This window comes from Dromiciops gliroides, chromosome 2 (assembly GCF_019393635.1).
Source record: "Dromiciops gliroides isolate mDroGli1 chromosome 2, mDroGli1.pri, whole genome shotgun sequence".
NCBI lineage: Eukaryota > Metazoa > Chordata > Mammalia > Microbiotheria > Microbiotheriidae > Dromiciops > Dromiciops gliroides.
Window position 1 is genome coordinate 193,199,774 of NC_057862.1, and position 27,966 is coordinate 193,227,739.

Below are 27,966 nucleotides of genomic sequence, written 5' to 3' on the forward strand. Positions count from 1 at the left end.
AAAAAAATATATAGTACACCAAGTAGGTACATAAATGGAGAGAGGATAAAAATGAGAAAAGGAATCAGACTTGAGTAGAATACTGATCAAGAAAGGATCCCTATAGAAGAAGGTGGGTTTGGGGCCATATTTGAAATGAGGTGAGGTAGAGAGACTGAGGAAGAAAGAACATTGGGAACATACCTGTCTCTTCTAAATGAAATCAAAAGTTCCCTGAGGATAAGGATTATGTATGTATATTTTCTGTATTTATTTTCCAAAATTTTCCATATCTCGTGGCTCAATGGTGGCTATGGAAGTTGATTTAATGCTCTGTTAATATGGTAACAATATAGTCAATAGGGATTCTCTGACAAAACTTTAATCTTAGGCTGTCATTCAGACCAATTTTGGCCTGGCTTCTTGACCTAGTCCTTGAATTTTTTGCCTACGGCAACCCATCTCAAAGAATGAAAAACCTTGGCTAGGCTGAACCAATGGAGAGACTACCCCAACAATGATGAAAAATTCACTGAAGTATTTAAGTAGGGGAGAAAGATAGGCACTAGACTGTCATTTTACTGATACAGGGAAGTCCTAGGTGAGGAAACTACTTCTATTAATACAGATCGAAACCTCACTGCAACTTATAGTCTTAGTGGCTTAGAGCACTGAGAGGTTAATGACTTGCATGGGATCACAAACTAGTATGTGTCAGAGGCAGGATCTGAACCAAGATCTTCCATATTCTGGAAACACCTCCCTATCCACTCTGTCAAACTGCCCCTCACTTAAATACTTAGGCATTGGTCCAAATGTAGGCCATATTTTCCCTCAAATTTGCTTTGTATAAAACCAGGGTTCAGTTCATAGTTGCATTCTTAACATAGAAGACAATAAAAGTGATGAAGACAGAGAGCAGTGGTGATAAAAGTGAATACTTAATGTTTATCTGAATGAAAAAATAAAGTTTTACATTAAATTTTGGTTTGACAATTTTGTGTGATTATTTTTCTTTTCTTTTCTTTTTTGGTGGGGAAATGAGGGTTAAGCCCAGGGTCACACAGCTAGTAAGTGTGAAGTGTCTGAGGCTGCATTTGAACTCAGATCCTCCTGAATCCAGGGCCGGTGCTTTATCCACTGCACCACCTAGCTGCCCTATGTGCAATTATTTTTTAAGATGTCCCTCTGTATTTTCTTTCCTTTTAAAGAAGGGTCATTTTAGAGGCATACCTTATTGGGGGTTGACCTATATTCAAACCAAAGAAAATATTATTATTTTTCCTTTCTGCTATTTTGAAAAACCCATGCCACTACCCCACTCCATTAAGTAAGAAATATCTAAAGAACAATGAATTATCTTGCTTGTACTTACCTGGAGGTCACAGGTAAACAGAGATGCCCCCTTTGCCTTTGAAACAGTAGTGATTTGTTGAAATGTCAATAGGTCATGAACATAAATGTTATTTTCTGTTTAAAAGAGACATACAATTACATTTCCATCATTTAATGGGGGAAGAGAAGGAAAATGATATATGAAGCCTTAGATCACATCTCAGAGCAAAACTTTACAAATGCTGATCACAGATCAACAAAACTAAAAAATGCATAGCAAAATTGGGGCAGCTAGGTGGCGCAGTGGATAGAGCACCAGCCCTGGATTCAGAAAGACCTGAGTTCAAGTCCGACCTCAGATACTTAACACTTACTAGCTGTGTGACTCTAGGAGGTCACTTAACCCCCACTGCCCCGGGGAAAGAAAAAAAAAAGTATAGCTTTTGTTTATTTTGTGGAGCAATGAGGGTTAAGTGACCTGCCCAGGGTCACACAGCTAGTAAGTGTCAAGTGTCTGAAGCTAGATTTGAACTCAGGTCCTCCTGAATCAAGGACCAGTGCTCTATCCACTGCACCACCTAGCTGCCCCCTAAACATATAGGTTTGGGTTTTTTTCAATTTTTTTTTTTAAGTGAGGCAATTGGGGTTAAGTGACTTGCCCAGGGTCACACAGCTAGTAAGTGTTAAGTGTGTGAGGCCAGATTTGAACTCAGGTACTCCTGACTCCAGGGCAGGTGCTCTATCCACTGCGCCACCTAGCTGCCCCAACATATAGTTTTTAAGGCAGAGGTTCTTAACCTTTTTTGTGTCCAGGATCCCTGTGACAATCTGATGAATCTTATGGACTCCATCTCAGCATAGTGTTTTTAAATGCAGAAAATAAAATACATAGAATCACAAATGATACCAATTATACTAAAATGCAGTTATTAAAAACAAAAAAGCAAAGAACAACAACAATAAAAACCCCAAGGTCACAGATCCTAGATTAAGAATCCCTTACTTGAAGGAACAAAATCGAAAATTGAGTTTCAGACAAAGATGACTGATTCAAAGATGACTTTTATCTACCAGCCATAAAAGACTTTTCAGGAAGTCACTGCATCAGACTTCTAGATTTGACTATCCTTCAATTCAATCATCTGTTATTAAATACCTCCTATATTCAGGCACAGGGTTAAGTGACAGAAGGAGTGCAATAGCAAAAAGTGCAAGGACCTTAGTCAGACCAAATTTTCTAGCCTCCTCAGGTATCAGGGTATGAGACAGAACACAGACACAAGTCAGTATAATATAAGGCAGGAAGTGATAGGGACAAAGTAAAGATCTAGACAGTGCGCTCTTGGAAAACATGAGGCAAGAGAACTTCAGCGGTTGTATGGGGGTGAGTAATCAGGGAAGGCCTCGAGAAGGAAGTGCCTACTGAGCTGAGCCTAGAAAAAAGAGAACGATTCTGATAAGTAGAGAAGAACAGGAAGTATGCTCAAGCCTACATGGATGCATGGAGGTGAGAGATTGCAGGAGGGAAGTGGGGCTACCTGAAATGGAGAGGTGTAGTGGGAAATAAAGCTAGAAAAATAATACAGGCCAGGCAGTGGAAGGCCTTAAATCCACTCCCCTGTTGGGAGCATTCCCATGCCCTCTTTTCCAAAGTAGAGAAGTAAGAGATAGAAAACATGAGCCTAGAAATAGCTTTTAAAGAATAACATGGAAGGGGCCCAGACAAGGAAGAAAGCCACTGCGCTTTATCCCAAATCAAAGCTGAAGTCTCCTTTTTGTCAGGGAAATAAATAAAATGTCCATCTATGTCCTTAGTGCCTCTACGGAAGTTTAATAAAATGTATTCCACTTGAAGCTATTCCTGAGACTACTTAAAGCCTCCAGTGGCCTACTTCCTTGGGTATGTAGTCACAGAGGCCAATGAGCCTGACTTTGATTCCAGGGAAAATTCTAGAATGGATCATGAATAAAATGATGAGTAACCATTTAACAAGAGTCAGCATGGCTTCATCAAAAACAGGTCATGCCAAACTAACTCTTTAGTTTTTCCTTTTTTGGAAATAGTTTACCTTGATCTTAATTAGTATTTTTTTTATAAAAATACTCACACTATCAATTAGAGCTGGCCCAAAGTGGAATGGCCTCCCAAGAGACATGGGTGGGGAGGGCGCGGGGGGGGGGGGGGGGAGTCTTCCGGCAGAATCCACTTGTTGGGTATGTTATAATGATGATACCTTTCCCATATGGATTTAACCTGGAGGCCTCCAAAGCCCCTTCCAACTCTGAAATTCTTTGATTCTGTGAAATTTATACTTCAAAAGGGAAACTTAGAGAAAGCCAAGATGGTAAGAAAGTAGGGGGGCAAAAGACTGAGAAGAGAGTGGGAGATGTAGAAATGAAGACAACAAGCATAGATAAACCTTTCTGTGAGTTTGGCTATAAGAGGAGAAAAGCTGTAGAACAACACTTTGCGGGTATGGCAGAGTAAGCAAAGGTTATTTAAGGCTAGGGGAGAACTGGAGTCCCAGTTGGTAGGAAAGTAACCAATGGATAAGAGAAGACTGAAGAAGAGAGAGGCCATGTACAAGGAGACAAGGTATTAGAAGAGGTAGGAGGGGATGCAAACAGTGAACACGGTAAAGGAGAAGAAAGTGAGAGGGAATTTTGCTCATTTTTTTCTTTTATTAAAGTTTTCTTATACAAAATGACTAATGTGGTGATGTTTTACATAACCTGTATCTGATTGCTTACTGCCTCAGGGAGGGGAGAGGGGATGGAGAGAAGGAAGGATAAATTTTTAAACTCAACATTTTAAGTAAAAATATTTATTATTTTTAGAAAAGAGATACAGTAGTGAAATCTGGTAGGGATACAACTTTTAGGTAAATAAGAACCATAGGGAAGACAGGAAAGAGAGATAATTTTGTTAAAGTTTTGAGGTGTGGGAATAGGGTAGAAGAGGGAACTCAAGATGGAGCTCTTTTTTTCAATCAAGTAGGAGGGAATAAGGTTCTTTGCTGAGAAGTAAGGTGGAGGACATTGTAGACGGTTTGAGGAGAGAAGGTTTGGAATAGTCACTATGAAAAGTCAATTAAGGAAAAATAAAAGGATTGTCATGCAATAATAAGAGCCCAGTTGAGATGAAATAAATCTGGGGTAAACTTAGCATGACTTCCTCCAGTAGCATGCACCACTTAGCATGTGAGCTGGAGTCTAGCTAAGCATACCTGGTGACTAGATGAGAGGGCAAGGGAGTCCAAGGGATCTTCCAGTCTCTAGCTGACTGATGGAACAGTCTAGACTGTGAAGAGTAAATCCAGAGCAAACTGATAGATCAGCATCATTATCAGAACAGGCCCTCTGCAGATCCCAACAGCTAGAGGCTAAGACCTGAGCTGAGATCCCTTAGAGCTGGCCCTCTATGGTATCCAAAGATAGTAACTGCCTCCAACTCAGTATGGAGTGAAAGAGTTAACCAGGCTGACTTGTTCCTCCCTGACACATGACATAATGGAAAGCCCCAAAATACAAAAGAATCCTTTCTTCACTTACCTAACAAACTGACCAGAATCTTAAACTGGGAAACCACGTGGATCTGAAAGAAAAATAAGCAAATCATAGAACTCGAACAAAATATATTGAGAATCTGCCCAGCCTTGTTCATTTGGCTACAATATTGATACGGGATTCACAGTGCTTCTTAAAGTTATGGGGATAAATCTGTAGGTTTTTTTATGTATGACCACAACTTCTTGTGAAAGAGGACCTCACTCTGTGAGCTGTGTGCCCAGAAGGTTTCCCTGTCATGGGGGAGAAATGAGAGAGACTGAAGCAGTTGGCAGAGATTACCATTAAAGGGAACACTGGCACAGGTACCGGCCCCTCCCATCTCCTTACAAGCTCTAGCCATCATTGCTGCCCTGGTTGCCCACCTGCTGAATCTTTTTGGAGAAGTTCTTGTTGGATTTTTCTAGAGTTACTTCAAATCTGTTGCAACCTATGAAAAAGAAATAATTGCATACAGTTCCAATGAAGGAATATATTAGGCAAACTCCCTCCCCACAAAACAAACTAAAAACCCTATAAACTTTGTACAAATTGTCAAAAAGGCAAGCATTGACAGATTGAAAATTTTCCTGCTGTCTCTTCCAAAAAGGGTGAAATGTTTGAATTTCAACTCAAGAGCACAGGGTCCCATGCCCCTTCCCTGAAGAGCAAAGCAAGATCCTACCAGAGGAGTTTAGTTCAGCTGGAAGACAACTGTGGGCCTGCACAACTCGCTCTTTCTAACAAGGGCCTAGGCAAGGAATTCTGAAAGGAAAGGGCTTTCACAAAGCTGTCAAATAAAAGAGCACAAGCTGCAGAAACAACTAGATAACTAAAGCCCAGGAAGTACTCTATGGATTTCAGCACAGGACAGAGCACACACTCAAATCCAACTTAAAGCAGTTTCAAGCACCTAAACTTACTGCCACTTTCGAGTGATGCCACGTCTGTTGGTACTGTTGCAAAAATGAGTAAGATATTATACACCACAGAAATATGTGACTCCTGTCCAACTTGACTAAAAGCCAGCCTTAGAAATGTCCCAGGAAAGAGCAATTTGGAATTATGCCCAAAGGGCGATAAAGCTGTGCATACCCTTTGACCCAGAAATACCACTTTTGGGTCTTTTGCCCGAAGAAATCATGGAAAGGGGAAAGGGACCCACATGTACAAAAATATTTATAGCTGCTCTTTACGTGGTGGCAAGGAATTGGAAGTTGAGGGGGTGCCCATCAATTGGGGAATGGCTGGACAAGTTGTGGTATATGAATACAATGGAATACTATTGGGCTGTAAGAAACGATGAGCAGGAAGAGTTCAGAGAAACCTGGAGGGTCTTGCGTGAGCTGATGATGAGTGAGATGAGCAGAACCAGAAGAACATTTTACACAGTATCATCAACATTGAGTGCTGATCTACTGTGATGGACTATATTCTTCTCACCAATGCAATGGCACAGAAGAGTTCCAGGGAACTTGTGATGGAAGAGGATCTCCAAATCCAAGAAAAAAAAAAAAGAACTGCGGAGTATAGATGCTGAATGAACCATACTATTTCTTTTGTTTTTGGTGCTGTTGTTTTTTTCTATTTTGAGATTTTTCATCATTGCTCTGATTTTTTTCTCTTATAACATGACTAACGCAGAAATATGTTTAATGTTATTATGTGTATATATATATAACCTATATCAGATTACCTGCTGTCTAGGGGAGGGAGGGGAGGGAGGGAGAAAAATCTGAAATTGTAAAGCTTGTATAAACAAAAGTTGAGAACTATCTTTACATGTAATGGAAAAAAAATAAAATATTTTATTAATTAAAAAAAATAACAACTTAAAAAAAAAAAGAAATGTCCCAGGAAACAAAGAGAAATAGCTCTTATACAAATAATGGGGTGCATTTTTATTGTTAAATAGTTTTCATTTTTTTCCATATGGATATCATACTATTCTCTAGTAGCCTGTGATCACTCTTTGGGTTTGTCACCATGGCAATACCACAAAGTCCCTGTTTTACTTTCTCCACATGGGCTACAGATGAAGCATCTGATGACACAGCCCATAAGTTTGTGGGAAACTCTGAACTGTGTCCTGGGGTGAAAGACTCCTTAGCAAGAAAAGAAAAATCTTAGCTATACAGTCCTTGATGTAATACTTTATTTTTCACAAAAGACATTTATTTTATGCAATAAGAAATCTCTTGGTATTTCGACAAAGCACAGAATGTGATGGGAGGAGGAGGGGTGGGGAGGTGTAAATGAATGCCAAACTGAAATCAACCTTCTTCCCTTCCCCAAAGGAGAGCCTGGCATAAGTCCTATCTCGTCCAATCCTGGAAAAGTTCTATAACTTCTAGATTGATATGAGAAGGGCCAGGTCTATTCTGGAGATAATGAAGTACAGTAGAAAGAACACTGGGTTGAGGGTCAAAGGACCTGGATTCAAATCCCACCTCTGATGCTTACTACATGTGTGACTTTGAGCCGGTCACCTGACTTCTCTGGGCCTCGTTTTTTTTCTCTGTAAAATACAGGGGTTGGATTAGATGACTTCTGAGGTCCCTTCCAGTTCTAAGTGTATATTCCTCTAATCCTATTCCTCAGGAAGCCTATGGTACTTTGGGGATTCTAAAATAATGGAGTGAACTGGGTCCACTTTAGAGATAACCTGATTCTTCAGGTCAATCCTTGAACTACTCTGGCTTCCAAGGGCCCTTTGGAACAGAAAGAGAATCTCTGGGGCACCATGATTCCAGACCTATATTACCAAGGGCTGGGCTAGAACTAGATTGGTTACTAGGGAAAGAATGAAGAACTTGATTAAGCATCAGATTTACCAATCCTCTGAGTTAGGTTAATAGCACTATTCCTGTTGACTTGGGGGAATAAATGAAATACATGGAGAGACTAAATAATTTATCTCAGGTACCAAAGAGGATATATAAACCCTGGCTATATGCCACATACTATGTGTCTATGTGTATATTATATATATATATATATATATATATTCGACAGAGAAGATGGAAAACTAGAAAAAGGTGTGAGTAATGGTTTGATTTTTAGATAAGTTACATGAAGAGCTTGGCAACAGAATCATTTCCAAGTTATCCTAAGAATATTCTTACTGATAAAGGCTCAGAAAAATAAAGTGACTTTCCCAAACTCACATAATAAAGTGGAAAAGACAGGATTTCTTATCCCAGCTTTTCTTTTTCTTTTTTTTTTTTTTGCGGGGCAACGGGGGTTAAGTGACTTGCCCAGGGTCACACAGCTAGTAAGTGTCAAGTGTCTGAGGCCGGATTTGAACTCAGGTACTCCTGAATCCAGGGCCAGTGCTTTATCCACTGCGCCACCTAGCCGCCCCCTATCCCAGCTTTTCAGACCCTAATCCAGCCCTTGTTCTGAAACACAGTAAAATGTTTCACCATAAATGGAATATCCAAGGATCCTAACCAGGGCTTTGTAATATCACCTCATAAGGGAATAATGTCTTACAGTTTTCAAAGTACCTTCAGATAAGAGTTTAAATTTAAAAATAGATTCAAAGTCCCCTTATCTTCATGAACAGTTGAGGAAAATGAGGCCTAGAAAGGTCAAGTGACTTGCCCAAGGTCTCAAAGATAATCAGTGGCTGTTCTGGGATTTTAGCCCAGTTCATCTGACTTCAAATCCCAAACTCTCTAGATGACCCCATTTCATGTTCACAACACTGCCAGGACACGTGACTAATGGGAGACAGAGTCAGAACCCAGGTCTGCTGACTCCCAATCCAGTATTCTTTCACCTAACCACCTACGGAGAACTTTAAAATGAACTGCAGTTTCCACAAACAAAGTGCTCCGGGGATGTTTGTCAAAGACTTAAGAGCCATGGATGGCATCATTGAATTTCAGAGCTTAGAGAAGGTTTGAATGTAATCTTCTTTATGGTACCCTACAACTAGCAGGAAGCCATTCTGGCCTCAGAACTTGCTATCTTCTTTACCCTGGAAAGACCACTTCCCAGATGTCTTTGCTACTCACCAATATCCTTCCGAATTCTGTAGAGGAGGAGATGACCTTGTTTGGTTCCCACGAGAAGCCATTCCTCTGGAAGGAATGAGATAAAGTTCGGTAAGAGCTAATATAACCCAACTTCCTCAATCCAATACTCCCTACCAGAACACATAAGTGTATTGTAGAGGAGAAAAATCAGCAGCTTTTAAAAACTTCTATCTTGCAATGCTGGGGAATATATTCATTTAAGAGACCTCTAAGAATCAACTGATAAACGAATTCATTTTTATTAAACCCAGCACTATACTAGACATAATGGAAAATATATGAGAATTATAAGGCATAGTACTGGCCCCAAATCTTTTCAAGATGATTCAATAAATCAAGGACTATTCTATGGGAATAGATGATTTTAAAATGAAGACAGTTTTAGTGTGAAAAGACAAATGCTGAAGAGATATGATTGATGTTTATAAAATCATAGATTGTGAGCTAGAAAAAACTTCAGAGTCTAATATTCTAATCCTTCATTTTACAAATCAAGAAACAAAGGCCCAGGGAAGTGAAGAGATTTGAGGATAGTCACATAAGTCACAAGTTCAGGGATTAGAACCTTGATCCGTTGGAGCCAACTCCAGCACTCTGTCAGCGGCAATACACAGTTTCCCCCTGGTGTAATGGTTTAATTTCTTGAGGAAGAAGGCATGGAAGACAACTAACTATACCGTCTCACAATTGTTTCTTGGTACCACTGCAAAAGACTGAGTGCTGCATCACACATAGTTTGGTATTTATTTTCCTTTGATTCTAAGTCAAAGAACTGATCTCTGCCATAAATCAATGTGTTGCTATAGAAAGGATAAATGAGGAACCTAATGTGGTTTGTTTTTTTTAAAGTTCATTTCCTCAGCGTCTACAGGATAGGTAATTATTTTTTAAAAGCAAACAGTACATGAAGAAGAAAAGCAATGTGTCTTTTGAGATTTTTATGTGGCAATGAAAAACAACACTGAATTACTGGAGGATTTTATTAGAACAGAATGTTTAAAAAAGAATTCTACTGATAGCATTTGCATTTATTTTTAAAAATATAACAGATTTACAACTATATTTTTAAATATTGTTACATCAACTATTTAAAAGTTTGATGCAAGAATTGCTAAATTTAATAATATTAAAATCATTAAATAAAAATTGAGTAGATTGAATAAAAGATGAAATTTACCTTCATGTATAGTATACATAAAAATCTATAAAGAATAAGGTTAAGGGGCAGCTAGGTGGTGCAGTGGATAGAGCATCAGCCCTGGAGTCAGGAGTACCTGAGTTCAAATCTGGCCTCAGACACTTAACAATTACTAGCTGTGTGACCCTGGGCAAGTCACTTAACCCCAATTGCCTCACTAAAAAAAAAAAAAAAGAATAAGGTTAACAAGTTAAAAGTGAAATCCTCTAAAAATTGGAACACTAATGCATTATTGGTAGAGATGTGAACTGATCCAACCATCCTGGAGGGCAATTTGGAACCATGCCCAAAAGGCTATAAAACTGTGCATACCCTTTGACCCAGCAATACCACTACTAGGTCTATATCCCAAAGAAATCATAAAAAATGGAAAAGGACCCACATGTATAAAAATAGTTATAATTGCTCTTTTTATGATGGCAAAGAACTAGAAATTATGGGGATGCTGAACAAGTTGTAGTATATGAATGTAACGGAATATTATTATGCTGTAAGAAATGAAGAGCAGACAGATTTCAGAAAAACCTGGAAAGACTTACATGAACTGATGCTCAGTGAAGTGAGCAGAACAAAAGAGAACATTGTACACAGTAACAGCAACATTGTGTGATGATCAATTATGATAGACTTAACTCTTCTCAGCAATATAACAATCCAAGGCAATTCCAAATGAATTATGACGGAAAATGCTCTCCACATCCAGAGAAAGAACTATGGAGTCTGAATGTAGATTGAAACATACTATTTTCACTTTTGTTTATTGTTGCTTCTTTCTTGTGGTTTTTCCCTTTTGTTCTAATTCTTTTCTCACAACATGACTGACGTGGAAATATGTTTAATATGATTGTAATATATAACATATATCAGATTGCTTGATGGCTTCAGGAGTGGGGAGGGAAGGGAGAAAAATCTGAAACTCAAAATTTTACAAAAATGAATGTTATGGGGCAGCTAAGTGGCGCAGTGGATAGAGCACCAGCCCTGGATTCAGGAGGACCTGAGTTCAAATTTGACCTCAGACACTTTGACACTTACGAGCTATGTGACCCTGGGCAAGTCACTTAATCCTCATTGCTCCACCAAAAAAAAAAAAAAAAAGAATGTTGAAAACTATCTTTACATGTAATTGGGAAAAATATAATGTAAAATGAAAAAAGTGAAAACCTGACTACAAAGGTAAAGGCAATGAAATTACATTAAGAGTGGCATGTATATACTTATGATTTTTTCTACACCCAACAATACTAGATAGATAGATGTATAGACAGATAATAGATAGAACATTTATTAAGTGCTGACTATGTGCCAGGCACTATGTTAAATGCTTAGCAAACAAACACAAATAAACAAGACAAGTTCTGCCCTTAAAGAGTTTATTTCCACTGTAATGGAGGAAGACATCAAATAATTAGAGCTATTGGCAGGGAAGTGAGATAGAAGCCTGGTTCTGGCCAACATAAAGTGGAAGCTCACTATCAGAATCTAGTGTGGCTCCAAAGATAAGGTCTCCCAGAAATAATCAGAGGGAAAGATAGTACCTCAGGAAGAGGTAACATTACATACCTTCGCTTTTCACTGATGAAAACAAAAATAGATTGAAAAAAGCAACTACTTCCTTCCCTTTTTTGCACAGGTACAGGACTATAGGTATGATCATTAAATATACTGTGAGATTTAATTGATGTATTGGCTAATTTCTTAATGGTTAGGGGAAGGGGATGAAGGTAATATAAAAACACAGCATATCAATAACAATCAAAAGGGAAAAGAAAACAGATAGAAAACACAGTTTACTTATACCCACACCAAGCTAAAGAGGGAAAGGGAAGTGAACAAGCATTTATTAAGCATCTACTATGAGCCAGGCACTGCACTAAGTGCTTTGCAAATATGATCTCATTTGATCCTTCCAACATTCCTGGAAGGTAGGTGCTATTATCATCCCTATTTGTTACAGCTGAGGAAACTGATACAGGCAGAGGTTAAATGACTTGCCCATGGTCACAAAGCTAGTTAGTGTTTGAGGCTTGAATTGAAATCAGGTCTTCCTGACTGCAGGCCCTGCACCACCTAGCTGCTTCTTCCTTCTAGGCACCCTAAAGAGTATAGGAAGAATGAAGTAAAAACATCCAGAAATTCACAGGAGACAAAATCCAAGCAAGGAGCTAGTGATAAAACCCATGGCCTCTTACAGACACCTAAACACAAATGCATAAATCATAAGTAACACGAAAAGAGAACTAGGGATACTAACACAAGGAGGCAAATTTGACCTCATAGTTATCAGTGAGATTTGGTGGAATGAGACCAGTGGGGGAAAACAGGAAGCACAATTATTTCTTGACATCTTGATGAACTAATAATATGGAAATCCCTCAGCCACCTGGTGGCCTAAATAGTGGAAAATTGTTGTTTGTCCTTCCTTCTCAAAGAGGAGCATGGCATAGGGGTGATGTAATGACGTGAAGTGAATTGGATTTAAGTGAGGGGAGCGCTTTGCAGGGTCACTAACCTTACTCTCTCCTTTAGAGCCATCTGGGTCCAGTGGCTACACACACACACACACACACACACACACACACGGACAACTGGAGATGGCCCAGATGTTTTAAGGAAACTGGGGTTAAGTGACTTGCCTATGGTCACACAGCTAGTAAGTGTCTGAAGTAAGGTTTAACCTGGGGTCTCCTAACTTCAGGGCCAGTGTTCTATCCACTGTGCCACCTAGCGGAAAGTAAGGAAAAATAAAATATAACAAACATGTAAAGCAGATAGCTGTATCCACCACTGTAAGAACTATTTACTGTCCTTGGTTAAGGACCACCTGCAGTCTTGTCTAAATAGTTACCTCAACCCTGAAGTTTTGTCGAAAAGAATTTTCACAAATGTAAAGATATTTGTCACCTCTCCATTCTCCTGCCCTTAAACAGGGAACAGCTTCTCACTCCAATAACAAACCCTGACAACTTCATGGTAAATATTCCCCCAGAAACCTCACTTTTCTCCTTTGAACGAGGTCCCCTTTCTCTATCCTTTCTACTCCTGTGAAAAGTATTAAATTTCTTTGCCTTGGTTTTAGCCTTCAATCTCTGACCTACAGTCATTGGATAATTACCTGGTAATGTCTCCTCCAAGAAGTCCCATTCCTCTCAGTTGAGAGAATTCTGTAACAGATCTATGAATGAAATATGGCTATGGAAAGGTACAGTTATTCAAAAGAAACAGAACTGATAAAAAGGGTTAGGGACAGAATAGAATTATAAATTAAATAAGATGTAATCACATGAGAAATCCAAGAACCAAAAGAAGGTAAAGCAAGGTAGAGAACATTTCAATGAGATTAGAGAGGAGTGATACTGTCATGAGGACATATTTTAACCCACCTGGACAGAAAAAGGAAAGAAATAAGGTCTTAAGAAAACAGATAACAAGCCTGGCACAGACATATAATATACAGTAGTGATTAAAGACTTCGATTATCTGGATATCTACTGCTCCTAAAAATGATACCACCATCCAAAAAGTGGAAATTCCACTTTGAATCTGATCCTCACCAAAAGGAGAATCTAATTTCAATATTGAAAGTGATAGAGACCTTGGTGGGGAAGTGGGTACTCCATCTTTTAAGGAGGAATTTTTATTTTGGATCTGATTTTCATCAGCCAAGAGGAACTGGTTTCAGTGATGTAGACCTCAGAGGGAGGTGAGCACTCAATCAAAAAAAAAAAAAAATGTGACAGAGAGGAAGGAAGACACACAAAGCCTGACACATCCCCTAGATTTTGAAAAAGATTTTAAAAGGTTCAGGGAAAGGCTAATTGGATCCCATAGACTAAAAGTCCTGCAAGGAAGTAAGCCCCAAAAAGACGTAAAGCTCTCCAGAATGAAATTCTCAAATGCATCAAGAGACATATATCTTTCCAATGAGGAGGAAAAGAGAAGAGTTATGTAAAAAGACTGATGGGCATGATAGAAGAGGATCTCCAAATCCAAGAAAAAAAAAGAAAGAACTGTGGAGTATAGATGCTGATTGAACCATATTATTTCTTTTGTTTTGGGTGCTGTTGTTTTTTTTTTCTATTTTGAGGTTTTGCATCACTGCTCTGATTTTTTCTCTTGTAACAGGATTAATGCAGAAATAGGATTAATGTTATTATGTGTATATATATGTGTGTGTATATATCTATATCTATATGTATAGAGATATATAGATATAACCTATATCAGATTACCTGCTGTCTAGGGGAGGGGGGAGGGAGGGAGAAAAATCTGAAATTGTAAAGCTTGTATAAACAAAAGTTGAGAACTATCTTTACATGTAACGTAAAAAATAAAATACCTTATACATAATAAAAAAAAAAGACTGATGGGGAAGCACAGAGATCAAATCACCCATTTGGATTTTTAAAGATGGAAGCAAGAACAGCTAACCAAAAATGAATTAAAAAACAAGGCACGGTTGGGGCAGCTAGGTGGCACAGTAGATAAAGCACTGACCCTGGAATCAGGAGGACCTGAGTTCAAATCCAGCCTCAGACACTTAACACTTACTAGCTGTGTGACCCTGGGCAAGTCAATTAACCCCAATTGCCTCACCAAAAAACAAACAAACAAACAAAACAAGGCACGGTTGGGGCAGCTAGGTGGCACAGTGGATGAAGCATTGGCCCTGGATTTAGGAGGAACTGAGTTCAAATCTGGCTTCAGACGCTTGACACTAGCTGTGTGACCCTGGGCAAGTCACTTAACCTTCATTGCCCCCCAAAACAAAACAAAACAAAACAAAAAAACCCAAGGCATGGTCCTACAAGAGGAATGTCCAGGAGTGGGTGCTAAAGTTTTGAATGAGCTGAGGCTGGCCAGGAAAGCTAAGGACAACAAAGAGGGTTCTCTTGAAAGGTATGATGGGAAATGGAGGAGGATCAGGGGGCGATGGAACCCCTGCCCGGGCAGAGAAAAAGTAAGAGCTGCTTAATTCCATTTTGTTTTCATTTTTTCTGCCAAGGAAAATGATCTGATTTTTAAAGGATAAAACAAAAATGGTTCATAGTGGATACCCAAAATAAGTAGTAGTCCTGTAAATAGCCCAATGATTAAGTGTCCTTCTTTAAATGTGTTACCCAGAACTGAGTATTCCATTGGTGATATGGTCTGATCAGGGCACAGTCTAGCAAGTACATCCCAGGTAACTCCATCAGGCACCTGTGGGGGATGTTCTCACCTGCCAAGTCACAGCCATGGGACTACCATGAGCTTAGGTCTGTTTTGACTACTATCCTGGGATTTCAAAAATGGTTGGTGGAGAAAAAAGACAAGACTGAAAAAGATGCCTGAAGCGTCCTTTGAAAACATAATGTATTAATCACCAGGACAGCCTTGGGGAAAAAAAATTATATCAAATATCACTGCTAACAGTTTGGAAAGAACACTCCAAATCACTACTAGTAAAAGAAATACAAATCAAAACCATCCTTTGGTTTTATCCCAGACTCTTCAAATTGCCAAGATGACAAAGGAAGGGACTGATAGGTGCACTGGCACACTGTGCACAGTCCTATGAATTAGTACAACCATTCTGGGAAGCAGTTTGGAATTATGGAACTGAAGTAACTAAAATGTCCATGCCATCTAACCCAGAGATTACACAGCTAAACGTATGCTCCAAGAAGGTTACTAACAAAAAAGAAAGGTTCTAAGTACACCAGAATATTTATAGCAGCAATTTTTGTGGTAACAAAGAACTGGAAACAAAGTTAATATCCATCGATTAAGGAATGGCTACATGTGGTATATGAATGTAATGGATTCTTAATCTTAACTGTGCTAAAAGAAATGGCAAACATGATGAATACAAAGAAGCATGAAAAGATTTATATGAACTGATACAAACTAAAGTAAGCAGAGGCAGGAAAATAAGATACATAATGACTACAAAAACGTAAATGGAAAAAAACAATGATCCTAGAACTGAAACTGAATATTGCAATGTTATAAAGAATTAAGAATGGCCCTAAAGAATAGATACTTCACTCCTAGGAACACTGCATATATTTTCAACGTGTTAAGCTTTTATTTTTCTCTTCTTCCTCTTAAAAAAAATTATTTGATATAAAGAGTGGTTCTCTGGGAAAGGACAATGGCTATGGGGAAATGATTTAAGAAATCAATAAAAATCTATTTAAAAAAAAGAAAAAGACCAAGGTTCGTAGTGTCCTCTAAATCAGGGTCAGCCCAAAAGTGAGCTTGCTCTAACAAGGTGGTTCCCAGATCAGGAGAGGACACCCAGGGAGTGGAGGGATTACTTATTTTAAGGATATTCTGCAGGAATATGTGGAGGTTGAATATATATCTCACTAGTTATACGCTATGTGAAAGAGCAAACCTTTAGGCTTGGTAGCTCTTCAAAAGCTATAAAGAAAGTCCAAAAAACAACAATCCACAAAATTTACCAGCCTTTCCCACAACTGTTGGTATCATAGCAACACTGCTTCCAATGGCAGTGAGCAAGCAAAATGATGTAATGATGGACTGTCCTGCTCTCCATTTCTATGAAACTATTACGTTGGTCAAGCACCAAAGAAGTCATAGAATAAGGGGATAAGTTAGGATGGTAGCTATTAATCTTCTGGGGCTTAAACTCTCTGATTACTCCTGATCTTTTATTTAGGATTTCATAAAATAATCTACATCTCTCTTTCACAAGAATTTCATGTGATCTAATGTTCCTTCTAAAGAGGGGAAAGTACAATATGCATACGATCTTATCAATGTGCCATACATTCTTGTAAGAAGGTACAGTGTGTCACTCAGATGTCCTATTGGAACACCTGAGGCACACAGGTTATATATTCAAGTCAACAGCAAAATCGTGTGTGTGTGTGTGTGTGTGTGTGTGTGTGTGTGTATGCACGTGTATGCACGCGTATGCATGTGTAAAATGGTCATGACTAGGCTGTAGAAAGCATTAATCATGCTGGATATACACCTGAATGAATATATAACATGGCCCTTTCCCTTCTAGAAGTCAAGATTCTAAAGCAGTATACTTCATATACCATATTTATCATGTATCACTCACTCTATTGAGGTTTTTTTTTTCCTTGCTGTCCTAATGGTGCTGTAGTTTCAGAGCTTTTTATAGCAGGTGGGATCCTCTCTTGACCCCCAAGGTTTGGATCAGCTTCTTAAGGGATGCCTGATTTCAAGGAAAGTACAACACTTTTGAAGGCATGTGTGTAGACTAGAAGTAGAATAATGGGGCAGAAGTAGTTACAACAGATTTGCTCATCTTTTTACCAGATGTTTTTATATTTGCCAGTCAACACTCATTTCATTCACTCCCAATTCATTATAAGATCTAATCTGGGGACAGCTAGGTGGCGCAGTGGGTAAAGCACTGGCCCTGGATTCAGGAGGACCTGAGTTCAAATCCAACCTCAGACACTTGACACATACTAGCTGTGTGACCCTGGGCAAGTCACTTAACCCTCATTGCTCCACCCAAAAAAAAAATCCAATCTGGGAACCGACACTCATTTTTAAGGATTCTAAAGTTTAAAACCCGAGTCTTAATGGAACTGTCAAAGTTCACTTAAACTCATCTGTTATAGTTGTCTGACCCAAGGTTTAATCCATTCATAGACAGAGGGCTAGGTTTAGCCTAGCCATAACCAAATAAACTTTCAGTTTCTTCCTGAATGGGTTATGTTAATTCAGCCCTAATCTAGGTGTGTTGGTCTACATGTTGTCTGCGCGATCAGAATGCATAGACTCATAGAGGGCAGAGTCTATCTTCACTTTTGTTTGTATCCCCTTAGCACAACACTTGACTCATAGTAAACATCTAACAAATGGTTTTCATTCATTTCCTTGGCTCAGGTAACTCAATCCCAATTAGACTTGTACGTCATCCAGGTCAATTGGGAGATGCCAGGCCCAAATCTTTGTATTGGTCAATCCCAAATGGGTCGCTGCAATATTTATGGGCTACCTCTCCAGGCATTTTGGAATGACGCTATTCCACCCACAATTTCAAACGACAAAGCTTGGTTTCATAGGATTACAAGCAAGCAGTAAAGAAAAATCAAGGCTGAACCTAGCTCTTCCCCAACTCTTTCCCAAGACTTCAACAAAGGGTCTTTCTAGATCTCAATTAAAAACTAGTCCAATTAAAGCTACAGAAAAAGAAAGAAGGCAGTGAGATACCTACCCATTAGGAGTCTTTGATTAGCACGGTAAACTAAAGTGTCAGGGAGGAATGCAGCCCAAGATCAGATTCCTAAGGGGAAATTCAAACCCCTTACTAGCACACAATAGGGGTGCTTAGCATAGTGCTCAAAAATGCTTAAAATGCTATTTGGCTGGCCCGTGGGTGCCCCCCCCCCCATTATCTCCTCTAAATTTGGTATGTACATACTATATGTACAGCTAGGGTGCAGACGCCTTGGTGACAGCAGCTGCTGGCTTCACCCGGTCTCTGTATCTGTGGCCCAGAGTAGGATCTTAGGAACCGCCTGACAGATGGAATGACTGCTCTGCTCACTTCCTCTTTACGCTGACCCATCACACTCCACATTCTCAAGGAATGAACGTCAAGAACGACGCTCCGGGAGGCGGTGGATTTACCCGGCTCCCATTCCCCCAACCACCGCCGAGTGGAAGTTCCCTCCATCACCCACTGACATCTCCGTCCTCCCACTACGCGTTTCGGAATCCCAAGTCCTCTGCGACCCCCACCTGCCCCACCCCGCGGGGGAGGAGGTGTGTGAAGGGGGCACACCCCCAAATACACCCCGCGCCACGCACATCCACACTCACGCACACACACACACACACACACACACTCTCTCTCTCTCTCTCTCTCTCTCTCTCATACTCACTTACACGCCCGTCCCCCTCCTCTCACCCCAAGCCGCCAGACAGTCGATCTGCAGCGGCAGCTTCTCCAGGATTGGCACCGGCTCGAAGGCGTCATGCATGGCGGCTGAGGGCCCGCGTTGTCGCGGCCGGGGTGAAAGCAACGAACGAGCGGTCTGTGGCCGCGGGAACAAACCCTCGGCCTCGGCGGCCTAGGGGGAGGCGGAGGCGGAGGCGGAGGAGGCAGCGACGGCGACAGCTACAAACTTCCTGCTCCGATGGCAGACACACCCCTTCCGCCACTGAGGCCCCGCCCCTTCCGCCACAGCTCCCAACTTCCCGACCTGGAGTCTCGTCACGGTTACCTTCCACCTGCTCGGACATCCGTAGTCCGGGGCGAATTGACCATTTTAGGGGCATGCCCCCCCTTTCAGTCTTTTTTTTTCCTTAATAATTGAAGGAAATGACACATTTCAGTTTGAAGTTGGTAAAGATAAGTGTCCCCATCCGAGCACGCGGACTCGCTGAACTCGAGCCACGTACGTCTGACTTGACAGGGTTCGTAGGGGTTGCAAGATGACCGGGGGTTAGGTGGGAGCTGCAAAGGCAGCCTCCCCATGCAATACCGCCCCCATCAAGATCCCTAATATCTGGGTGAAAGGCAAAATTGCTAGCTTCTGCACCCACCCCCCAACAGGACCCCAACTCCTGAACCGTCCTGGAAACTGAATAGGACACCTCTCAACCCCTTCCCAGGCCCTGTCTCAAACTGAAGACTCCAAGCGCTCTTCTTTACCTGGGTTTCAAGAATTTTTGTTTCCTTAAAAAAAACAACTTTCCGCCAAATGTTCTTTTGTCCTCCAGCAAACCCTACCTTAGGGCATTCTTTCCCATTTGGACCTCAGATAACGTGCATTCAACCTGTTTCATTCCTCAGTTCCTATCTGTAGCATCAGCCACATTTTTGTTTCCTCATGCTTCCCAAATTCCATTCTCTTTGGTGAGGTTTCTGTGCAATTCCTGATACTAGAAATAATCTGAATGTTCACCCAGAAAAAAAATCGAGTTTAAAAACAGTAACTGCAGTAAAGTTCATAGTAGAGAAAGAATTCTGGACCCAGATATCAGAAAACGTGAATTTTAGTTCAATTCAGCAAGTATTTATTAAGTGCCTGTGCCAGGCAATGTGCAACAAATTTTACACATCTTTAGTTAATTACTGATCAATCAGGACATGTCCATAGCCAGAAATGGAAGAGCTGTAGCTGCAGTAGCAGTCCACGGGTATGGTAGGCACCTGTTTTGGTGTAGCACTTTCTAGTCTCTGCTCTGTGACCTAAGACATCTAGCCAGTGCTCCAGGAAAATAGGGAACTGTGCCTCCCCCGCCAAGTCTGGAAGCTGATCCTGATCCTGTCATGCTAATGACATGCTGTAATCAAATTCCAATAATGGAAGAAGATTGTCAGCCAACTACCAGCCCCTGAGTTACAAACTTGACCCACAGAAACTTCCTTACTAGTCCTGAACAATTCAGACCAAAACACTTGAAGGATCATAGCTGGTGCTTCTTAATTCTATGGCACAAAAATAGAAGCACCAATGGCAAATTAAAGCTACCAGCCTTTTGTCAGTAGCTATTTAGGCAGTTAATATGTGAGAGTAATCAGTTCTTCATATCTTTGTTACAGAAAAGAAGTCCTATCTGTGAAACTTCTAGTAACTATGGCAGAGCTTGTACGACCTAGAAAGAAATGCAGATTTTTTTTTTTAGAAGTGGATGGGGAGGGGCAGCTAGGTGGCACAGTGGATAAAGCACCAGCCCTGGATTCAGGAGAACCTGAGTTCAAAGCCAACCTCAGACACTTGATACTTACTAGCTGTGTGACCCTGGGCAAGTCACTTTTAAGCCTCATTGCCCCGCAAAAAAAAAAAAAAGTGGATATTGTAACCAACAGTTTCCCAGCCCAAAGAGCAATAAAGTATGTGGAAATGAATGTTTCCTGCCCCCCCAGTAACAGAGGGTACAAGAGTTTTGGAGACAGAAAGAACATTAAAAAAGAGAAAATTTGGAAAGAAAAATCAGAAATGTTTTGACTTTGAGGTTTTTAATATTAAAAAGTGGCATGAACTTTTTGTATTTAGAACAGAAATCCATAGCTTGGGAAGGCAAAAGTTGAGAAAACCATTAGAACAGAAATGGAGTGTTTAAAATCATTTCTAATTCAGCAACTCCCCTTGTAACACCTCTAAACATTCTTAACCAACGACAGAAACAGTAAGTTCACCCTAACGTATCCTACCCCACACAGGGATATTCAACTAAGCTGGAAGGACCTGCTTCCTTTGTAATCAGTTATCCTCTTCTGAAGCATTGCAGTACCCTCCAGCAGGAAGTTTACTCATGCTCTCAGGTGGAAGGAATGCCTCTACACCTGCTGCAATACTAGGGGAACACTTATCATCCCTGGATTGCCAGGGCAGATAAAGCATTGCATAGAAGATAGCAATGCAGCACTTGGAGGCTTTCAGAGCAGTAGTTAAAAGTTCTCAGATGTGCACCACATTGCCAGCAATGGGATGTATCACAACAGCAGACATCAAAAGAGTTAAGCTAATATTTTCTCTCTAAATTACATCTGAAATAGAAAAAATCTTTAATATACACCATTTTGTAAACAAAATTGCACTTGATTTTGCTTTAAAAAAGGATCTGAATCCCACTGTTAATGTTTTCAAATCTTTCTATTTTTTGGTACTCTTAATCACTGATAGTACTTGGGACTCCTTAACTCAAAGGGGCCCTTTTGTCTCTCAACTAGCTCTGCAAGGTGTACCATTTGCTCCCCAGGAAACTGAAGGATAATGAACAACTTTCCCCATCACCTCTCCAAAAAAAAAAAATAAATAAAATCATAGGCAGTTGCTTCTGGGCATTACATATTATGGACCTTGTCCCTTTGGTGTTAAAATTTTAGTCTGACAAATTAAATAGCTGAAACAATACATGTAGTTTGCTTAAACATCCAAGTAAGAGATCTGGAGTAGAAGAGGGGAATTGTAAATCAGAACCTTTTAGGAGGATTTTGTTATTCTATGACCTGTTTCCCAATGGGACGCTTGCCTGGTTGTAATGCCTCTCTCTCTCTCTCTCTCTCTCACTCTCTCACTCTCACACACACAAGGAACAACAAATCAGGAGCATGTGTGTTACTGCCTCCTTTCAGCCAGTAGAGCAGCACAGAAATCTGACACAAATGCTGATCTTTTCCCTGACGCTAACAAGCTCTGCCCTGAAAACCTTCCATTCTTCATTCCATTTTGGATCTTTCAAAGTGCGTGATCATTCTTTCCTAGAAGAAAAAAAAGGATCATTAGAGACCATCGTTTCTTGTTCAAAATCTTTCTTCTGTAGATTAGGCATGTTGATATTTTAATATATGCACATCCTAGAATATACATCCACCAAAAGAACCTATTCACACTCTTCAATATTTAAGGGGGCAGCACGTAGTAGGAACTATATTTTCCACTGATAGTTTAATAGCTGAATGAAATTGTACCCTTATAACGAGGAAACATGATTGCCAAGTATTGTGCACTTATTCCAGGGAAAAAACACATAGATGAGAGAGGCTGGCAAAGCCAGGGCTGCCATATACTCATAAGCTTTTCTACAACTGTACCAAGGGTTATGTCCCTCTACTGCCAGATCCTGGCAGGTGAATGGGGGCCAGAAGTCTGCTAAAGAAATGAACTTCGGCTGCAGGATTAGCATGGGGGGGCTGTCCAAGAGGACCAAAAACTAGGCAGCATGATAATGGTCTGTACATAAGTCCTAGAACACTGGTTATATTGGGTAGACTCAATTCCACAGGCCAGAAAGTAGCCGAGAACTCATATCTGTAGGTTGTTCTTCGTTTACACCAATAAGGAAAAGCAATCAAGGAACTTGTCTGCTATCATACAGTAATTAGAAAGAAAAAAAATTTGTATATGACCTAGTTCATGAAAACTCCCTTCACAGCTTCCTAGATATCAAAAAGGACCTAGCTTACACATTTCTAGAACTAACATCCACCACACAGACTGCAAAGATGAACACATAGAAAAGTATACCCACTCTGGTCAATTACCTATAGACAACATAAATAACCATAGACAATTAACAATTAAGAATCCCAGGGGGCTGCTAGGTGGCACAGTGGATAAAACATCAGCCCTGGATTCAGGAGTACCTGAGTTCAAATCTAGTCTCAGACACTTGACACTTACTAGCTGTGTGACCCTGGGCAAGTCACTTAACCCTCATTGCCCAGCAAAAAAAAAAAAAAAAGAATTAAGAATCCTATTTGATTTTGGTATATTATATTATTTTTGTAGCTGTTTAATTTTCCTTATTAAATTTAGGTTAATATTAAAATCAATTGTATTTCCTGAACACATCAGGTTAAAGTCTTTTCAGGAGGAGATCAGTAAGTAGGGAGGACTTAGCTTAGCCATACCGAATTTACAGAGCTGTAGACTGGGTCTATAACTTTTCAAAAGAGAGACATATTTACATCAATGTCTGGGGGAGGGAAGGGGAGGACCTTCTCTGAACACCTGAAAGTTATATTTTCAGTATGTCTTGCTTTCCATACCTTTTTCTCCTCTTGCCTTAACGACAGTTTTCAAGAGCATGAAATAAACAAAGTCAAAACAATCTCCTTAATGACTTTTGCATTTCATAAGATCAGAGGATTTACTTTTTTTTTTTTTAATTTTTTTTTTTGGTTGGGCAATGAGGGTTAAGTGACTTGCCCAAGGTCACACAGCTAGTAAGTGTCTGAGACCGAATTTTAATTCAGGTCCTCCTGAATCCAGGGCCGGTGCTCTCTATCCAATGCGCCACCCCAGAGAATTTACTTTTAAAAGTTTATTTAGGGGGTGGCTAGGTGGCGCAGTAGATAAAGCACCAGCCCTGGATTCAGGAGTACCTGAGTTCAAATCCGGCCTCAGACACTTGACACTTACTAGCTGTGGGACCCTGGGCAAGTCACTTAACCCCCATTGCCCTGCCAAAAAAAAAAAAAAAAAGTTTGTTTACTGACCTCATCCGAATCTAAAAGGGCTGGAAGTGCTCTGTAGAAGAAAAAAAGACACCAACAGTTAGAGAACATAATGCTCTACCGAGTAGAATTATGAATGCAACATTAAGCTTTTGCTACAACTACCTAGAGTTTTGTGTACAAAAAAATTCAGCAGGCCTTTCAGAACAAGAAATGTGTCATAAGAAACAAAATGGAATGGCACAGAAAAAAAGCAGACCTAAGACTGTACATGCAAAAAAATAAAAATTAAATAAATAAATAAATAAATAAGACTGTACATGCTAATTAATAATACACTATGCTTACAGCCCTGGTAAGAACTTAGAGAACTTCAAAAAAATCATCTCTTCTATTATTTCATTTCAGGCAAGGGTACCCCTAAGCAACTCAACAGAAATGTTTCCTTGAGAAGAACATTAAGGGAAAATATTAAGCAAACTTCATTAGAGTTAGGAAATTCTTTGGTTTTGTTTCTTGCATTTTCTCCTCTTCTGAGCTCAAAATAAAAATAACTGATAATTATTACTTTTATTGGGGCAACAACTTGGAACCTAAATAACTAATCAACCTATGTTAAATAATCTCAATTCCTTTAACCTTTCCCTATATAATTTCTAATCCTTTAATCGATGTCTCTTTTGGTTGAACATTCTGTTATTTTAACAAATTCATCAATAAAGTAACAAAATCATTCTGGCTACTGAAAGCAATTTTTTGAGTCACAATTCAAATATACTCACACATCTGTCACAGAAGAAGGAACATTTTCTTCTACCCATTTCAAATCATCTTCTTGCTGGAGGTCAAAATTCAACAGGTATCACCAGAATGAAAAATCAGACAACACAAAAGTTAGTCTTTTAAAAAAATTTACCTGGTAAGCATAAAAACGCAATCAAAAGCTACTGCAAACTCAAAAAAAGCTCAATGTTATTTTTCTATTATGAAAAAGAGAACCACCAAAATGCCATAACTACAAAAAAATACTATGTTTTAAATACCTCTAAACTTGTTTCAACAATCTTTTTGAGCATTAAACTCACACTAATTTATTTTTATTTTTATTTTTTTTTGCTGGGCAATGGGGGTTAAGTGACTTGCCCAGGGTCACACAGCTAGTAAGTCAAGTGTCTGAGGCCGGATTTGAACTCAGGTACTCCTGAATCCAAGGCCGGTGCTTTATCCACTGCGCCACCTAGCCGCCCCAAACTCACACTAATTTAACAAAGGGGAGTTGCTAAGTGATAATCAAGTTCAGTGATTTTATTCCAAACTATTTAATTTAATTAAATTTTTGGTTTGATGCATTCTTGTAATCTGCTCAAATCACTGGTTTTAAGTTTTTGCTGGCTTGAAAATAATGTTTTTCAAGTGTACATAATTAGAAAGCTGATATGTTGTTTAAATTTAAATGAACTAATTTCTATTCCCTCTTTTTTATTCAAAGGATGGTTTGCTGGAAGAGGAGGGATACAATAGGAAATGATGGTATCATAAAAACAAAAGGTAGAGATACAAATTAAAAATGTTTTTAAGGATTTTATTTTTAAAGATTGTCCTGCCAACATATGGTTATGTTATGAGTGAACATTAAAAATTATAATGAATAAGGCACCCTTATGTGAGACAGAAGTGTAACTGATTAGCTCTTATTAAGAAAATCTTAGTTACTGATACAAAGCAGATCATTTTAGATTATTAATGAGGTAACAGGGTATTTCTTCAGCCAAAGTGGGTATTATTACAACCAAGAATGGTGACTTCCTGATGAAAATTCCTGGACAAAACTGTCAGACTGGCCTGAAACACTTTTAGCACACAGTATAGCATGCACGGATCTTTTAAAAAACTAGCTGCCTACAAAGTACTTAAAGTTTTAAAACGAGAAATTAATTATAAGTAAATATCTGCCATCTTTTAGTTTTTTCTTTTCCCAGAATTCAGACTATACCCAAACTATACTTCATTAAAATAAACTTTAATCAAAAACTGGTTATAAAATCCAGATAAATTCAGTTTTTATCTACATTTTCAACATGGTGTTCCATGAGATACTTCAACAAAACATAAGTTATATGGTGAGATTAGATTTTTGTTTACAATTCAGGGAATATGCCAAAACTTTTAAGGACTCTAAAGTCAAATGAATAACGTTGTGGGGCATTTCCGAAGCTCTGGGGGATAGAGAAGGGGATTGGGAGGTGGAATTCATACTCACAGCTTTGTTCACTTTACTATTTCCATTTGGTTCTTGTTTCGTACTCCTCATTTTCATTCCTTCTGCAGAATGAAGGTATTAAAAACTAAATTAAACAGAATAGTTAGCTCTATGGACACAGACCAGCAAAGTATACAGAAATAGATCGAGAAGTACTGAACTGTTAAAGCACATTCCATTAATAAGAATAATACTAGAAATGAAGGAAGAAAAAGATCTAGTTTCCTCACATGAAATCATGTTAAACTTAGAGTAAATTGCACCTATTACTCTAACTCTAAGATCTCTTCATTTTTAGAAAGAACAGCACAGTCAAGGTGAATCTTATAACCTACCAAAGCTTTCTTTTAGCATGGGCTCTTTCTGTTCATCATCTTCCTCTTCTTCAGACAATGGTGAAAAGGCAAACCTATTGGCAAAAATGTGGAAGAAAAAGAAGACAATATAAAGACTTCAATATTTGAATTACATGATGAAAAAGGTCAGTTTTATAGGACTGACTTCTGTAGCTGCATTTATGTTCATTCATAAAAAATAATTAAGTATCATAGAATTTTGGAGCCGTATGGAACCTCATCAGCAACCTAGTCTAATCTGGAAAGGAATCCTCACTATAACATATCCCAAAAGTGCACATCTAGCCTCTGCTTAAAGAGAGCCCACCACTGTCCCAAGGTAGTCCACTCCATTTTTGGACACCTCTAATAAGGAACTCTTCTCCCCAAAAAAGTTCTCAATTCTGTTAAAAAAAAAGGGCAAGAACCAGAAGAACATTGTACACAGTATCATCAACATTGAGTGTTGATCCACTGAGATGGACTATATTCTTCTCACCAGTGCAATGGTACAGAAGAGTTCCAGGGAACTCATGATAAAAGAAGACAACAAAATAACTGATAATTATTACTTTTATTGGGGCAACAACTTGGAACCTAAATAACTAATCAACCTATGTTAAATAATCTCAATTCCTTTAACCTTTCCCTATATAATTTCTAATCCTTTAATCGATGTCTCTTTTGGTTGAACATTCTGTTATTTTAACAAATTCATCAATAAAGTAACAAAATCATTCTGGCTACTGAAAGCAATTTTTTGAGTCACAATTCAAATATACTCACACATCTGTCACTCTAAATCCAGGAAAAAAAAAAGTAACTGTGGTGTATAGATGCTGAATGAACCATACTATTTCTTTTGTTTTTGGTGCTGTTGTTTTTCTATTTTGAGGTTTTTTGTCATTGCTCTGATTTTTCTCTTATAACATGACTAATGCAGAAATATGTTTAATGGTATTATGTGTGTGTGTGTGTGTGTGTATATATATATATAAACCTATATCAGATTACCTGCTGTCTAGGGGAGGGGGGAGGGAGGGGAGGGAGGGAGAAAAATCTGAAATTGGAAAGCTTGTATAAACAAAAGTTGAGAACTATCTTTACATGTAACAGGAAAAAAAAATACTTTATTAATTTTTTTTAAAAAAAGGGCAAGGATATCTTAGACAAATTCTCAGACAATCGAAAATTTCATTGAGCCAACCCAGAGATTAAATCTCTTCCCCTCCCTAAATCTTTTACCAATTAGAAAAAGTGGCTGGTTTTAGTTTCACCACTTTTCTATGACCTGTATCCATTAAAAAGTGTTTATTAACAGCAAAATGCCCAAATTCAAAGCCAACAGAAGAAAAAAAGAAGAA

General features: G+C 39.1%; 2 protein-coding genes across 4 annotated transcripts in view; both read right to left on the reverse strand.

Moving 5' to 3' along the window:
- Window positions 1-19,243, reverse strand: part of VPS39 (VPS39 subunit of HOPS complex) — a 54,663-nt gene extending 35,420 nt beyond the window's left edge. Inside the window, exons 1-6 of one of the 3 annotated variants that reach the window (XM_043984966.1) lie at window positions 19,007-19,243; window positions 18,311-18,340; window positions 8,883-8,948; window positions 5,247-5,311; window positions 4,867-4,909; window positions 1,355-1,449 (exon numbers count right to left, since the gene is read on the reverse strand). In XM_043984966.1, the coding sequence (XP_043840901.1) occupies window positions 1,355-1,449; window positions 4,867-4,909; window positions 5,247-5,311; window positions 8,883-8,948; window positions 18,311-18,340; window positions 19,007-19,079 (372 nt within the window). In that variant the 5' untranslated portion in view covers window positions 19,080-19,243. Of the gene's footprint in view, window positions 1-1,354; window positions 1,450-4,866; window positions 4,910-5,246; window positions 5,312-8,882; window positions 8,949-18,310; window positions 18,380-19,006 lie in introns of all 3 variants that reach the window. The other 2 variants (XM_043984968.1, XM_043984967.1) reach the window with 2 other exon arrangements.
- Window positions 19,244-20,113: 870 nt separating this feature from the next.
- Window positions 20,114-27,966, reverse strand: part of TMEM87A (transmembrane protein 87A) — a 40,913-nt gene continuing 33,060 nt past the window's right edge. Inside the window, exons 16-20 of the mRNA XM_043984927.1 lie at window positions 26,603-26,676; window positions 26,268-26,329; window positions 24,790-24,845; window positions 24,050-24,080; window positions 20,114-22,309 (exon numbers count right to left, since the gene is read on the reverse strand). Coding sequence (XP_043840862.1) covers window positions 22,268-22,309; window positions 24,050-24,080; window positions 24,790-24,845; window positions 26,268-26,329; window positions 26,603-26,676 — 265 coding nt within the window. The 3' untranslated portion in view covers window positions 20,114-22,267. The remainder of the gene's footprint in view (window positions 22,310-24,049; window positions 24,081-24,789; window positions 24,846-26,267; window positions 26,330-26,602; window positions 26,677-27,966) is intronic.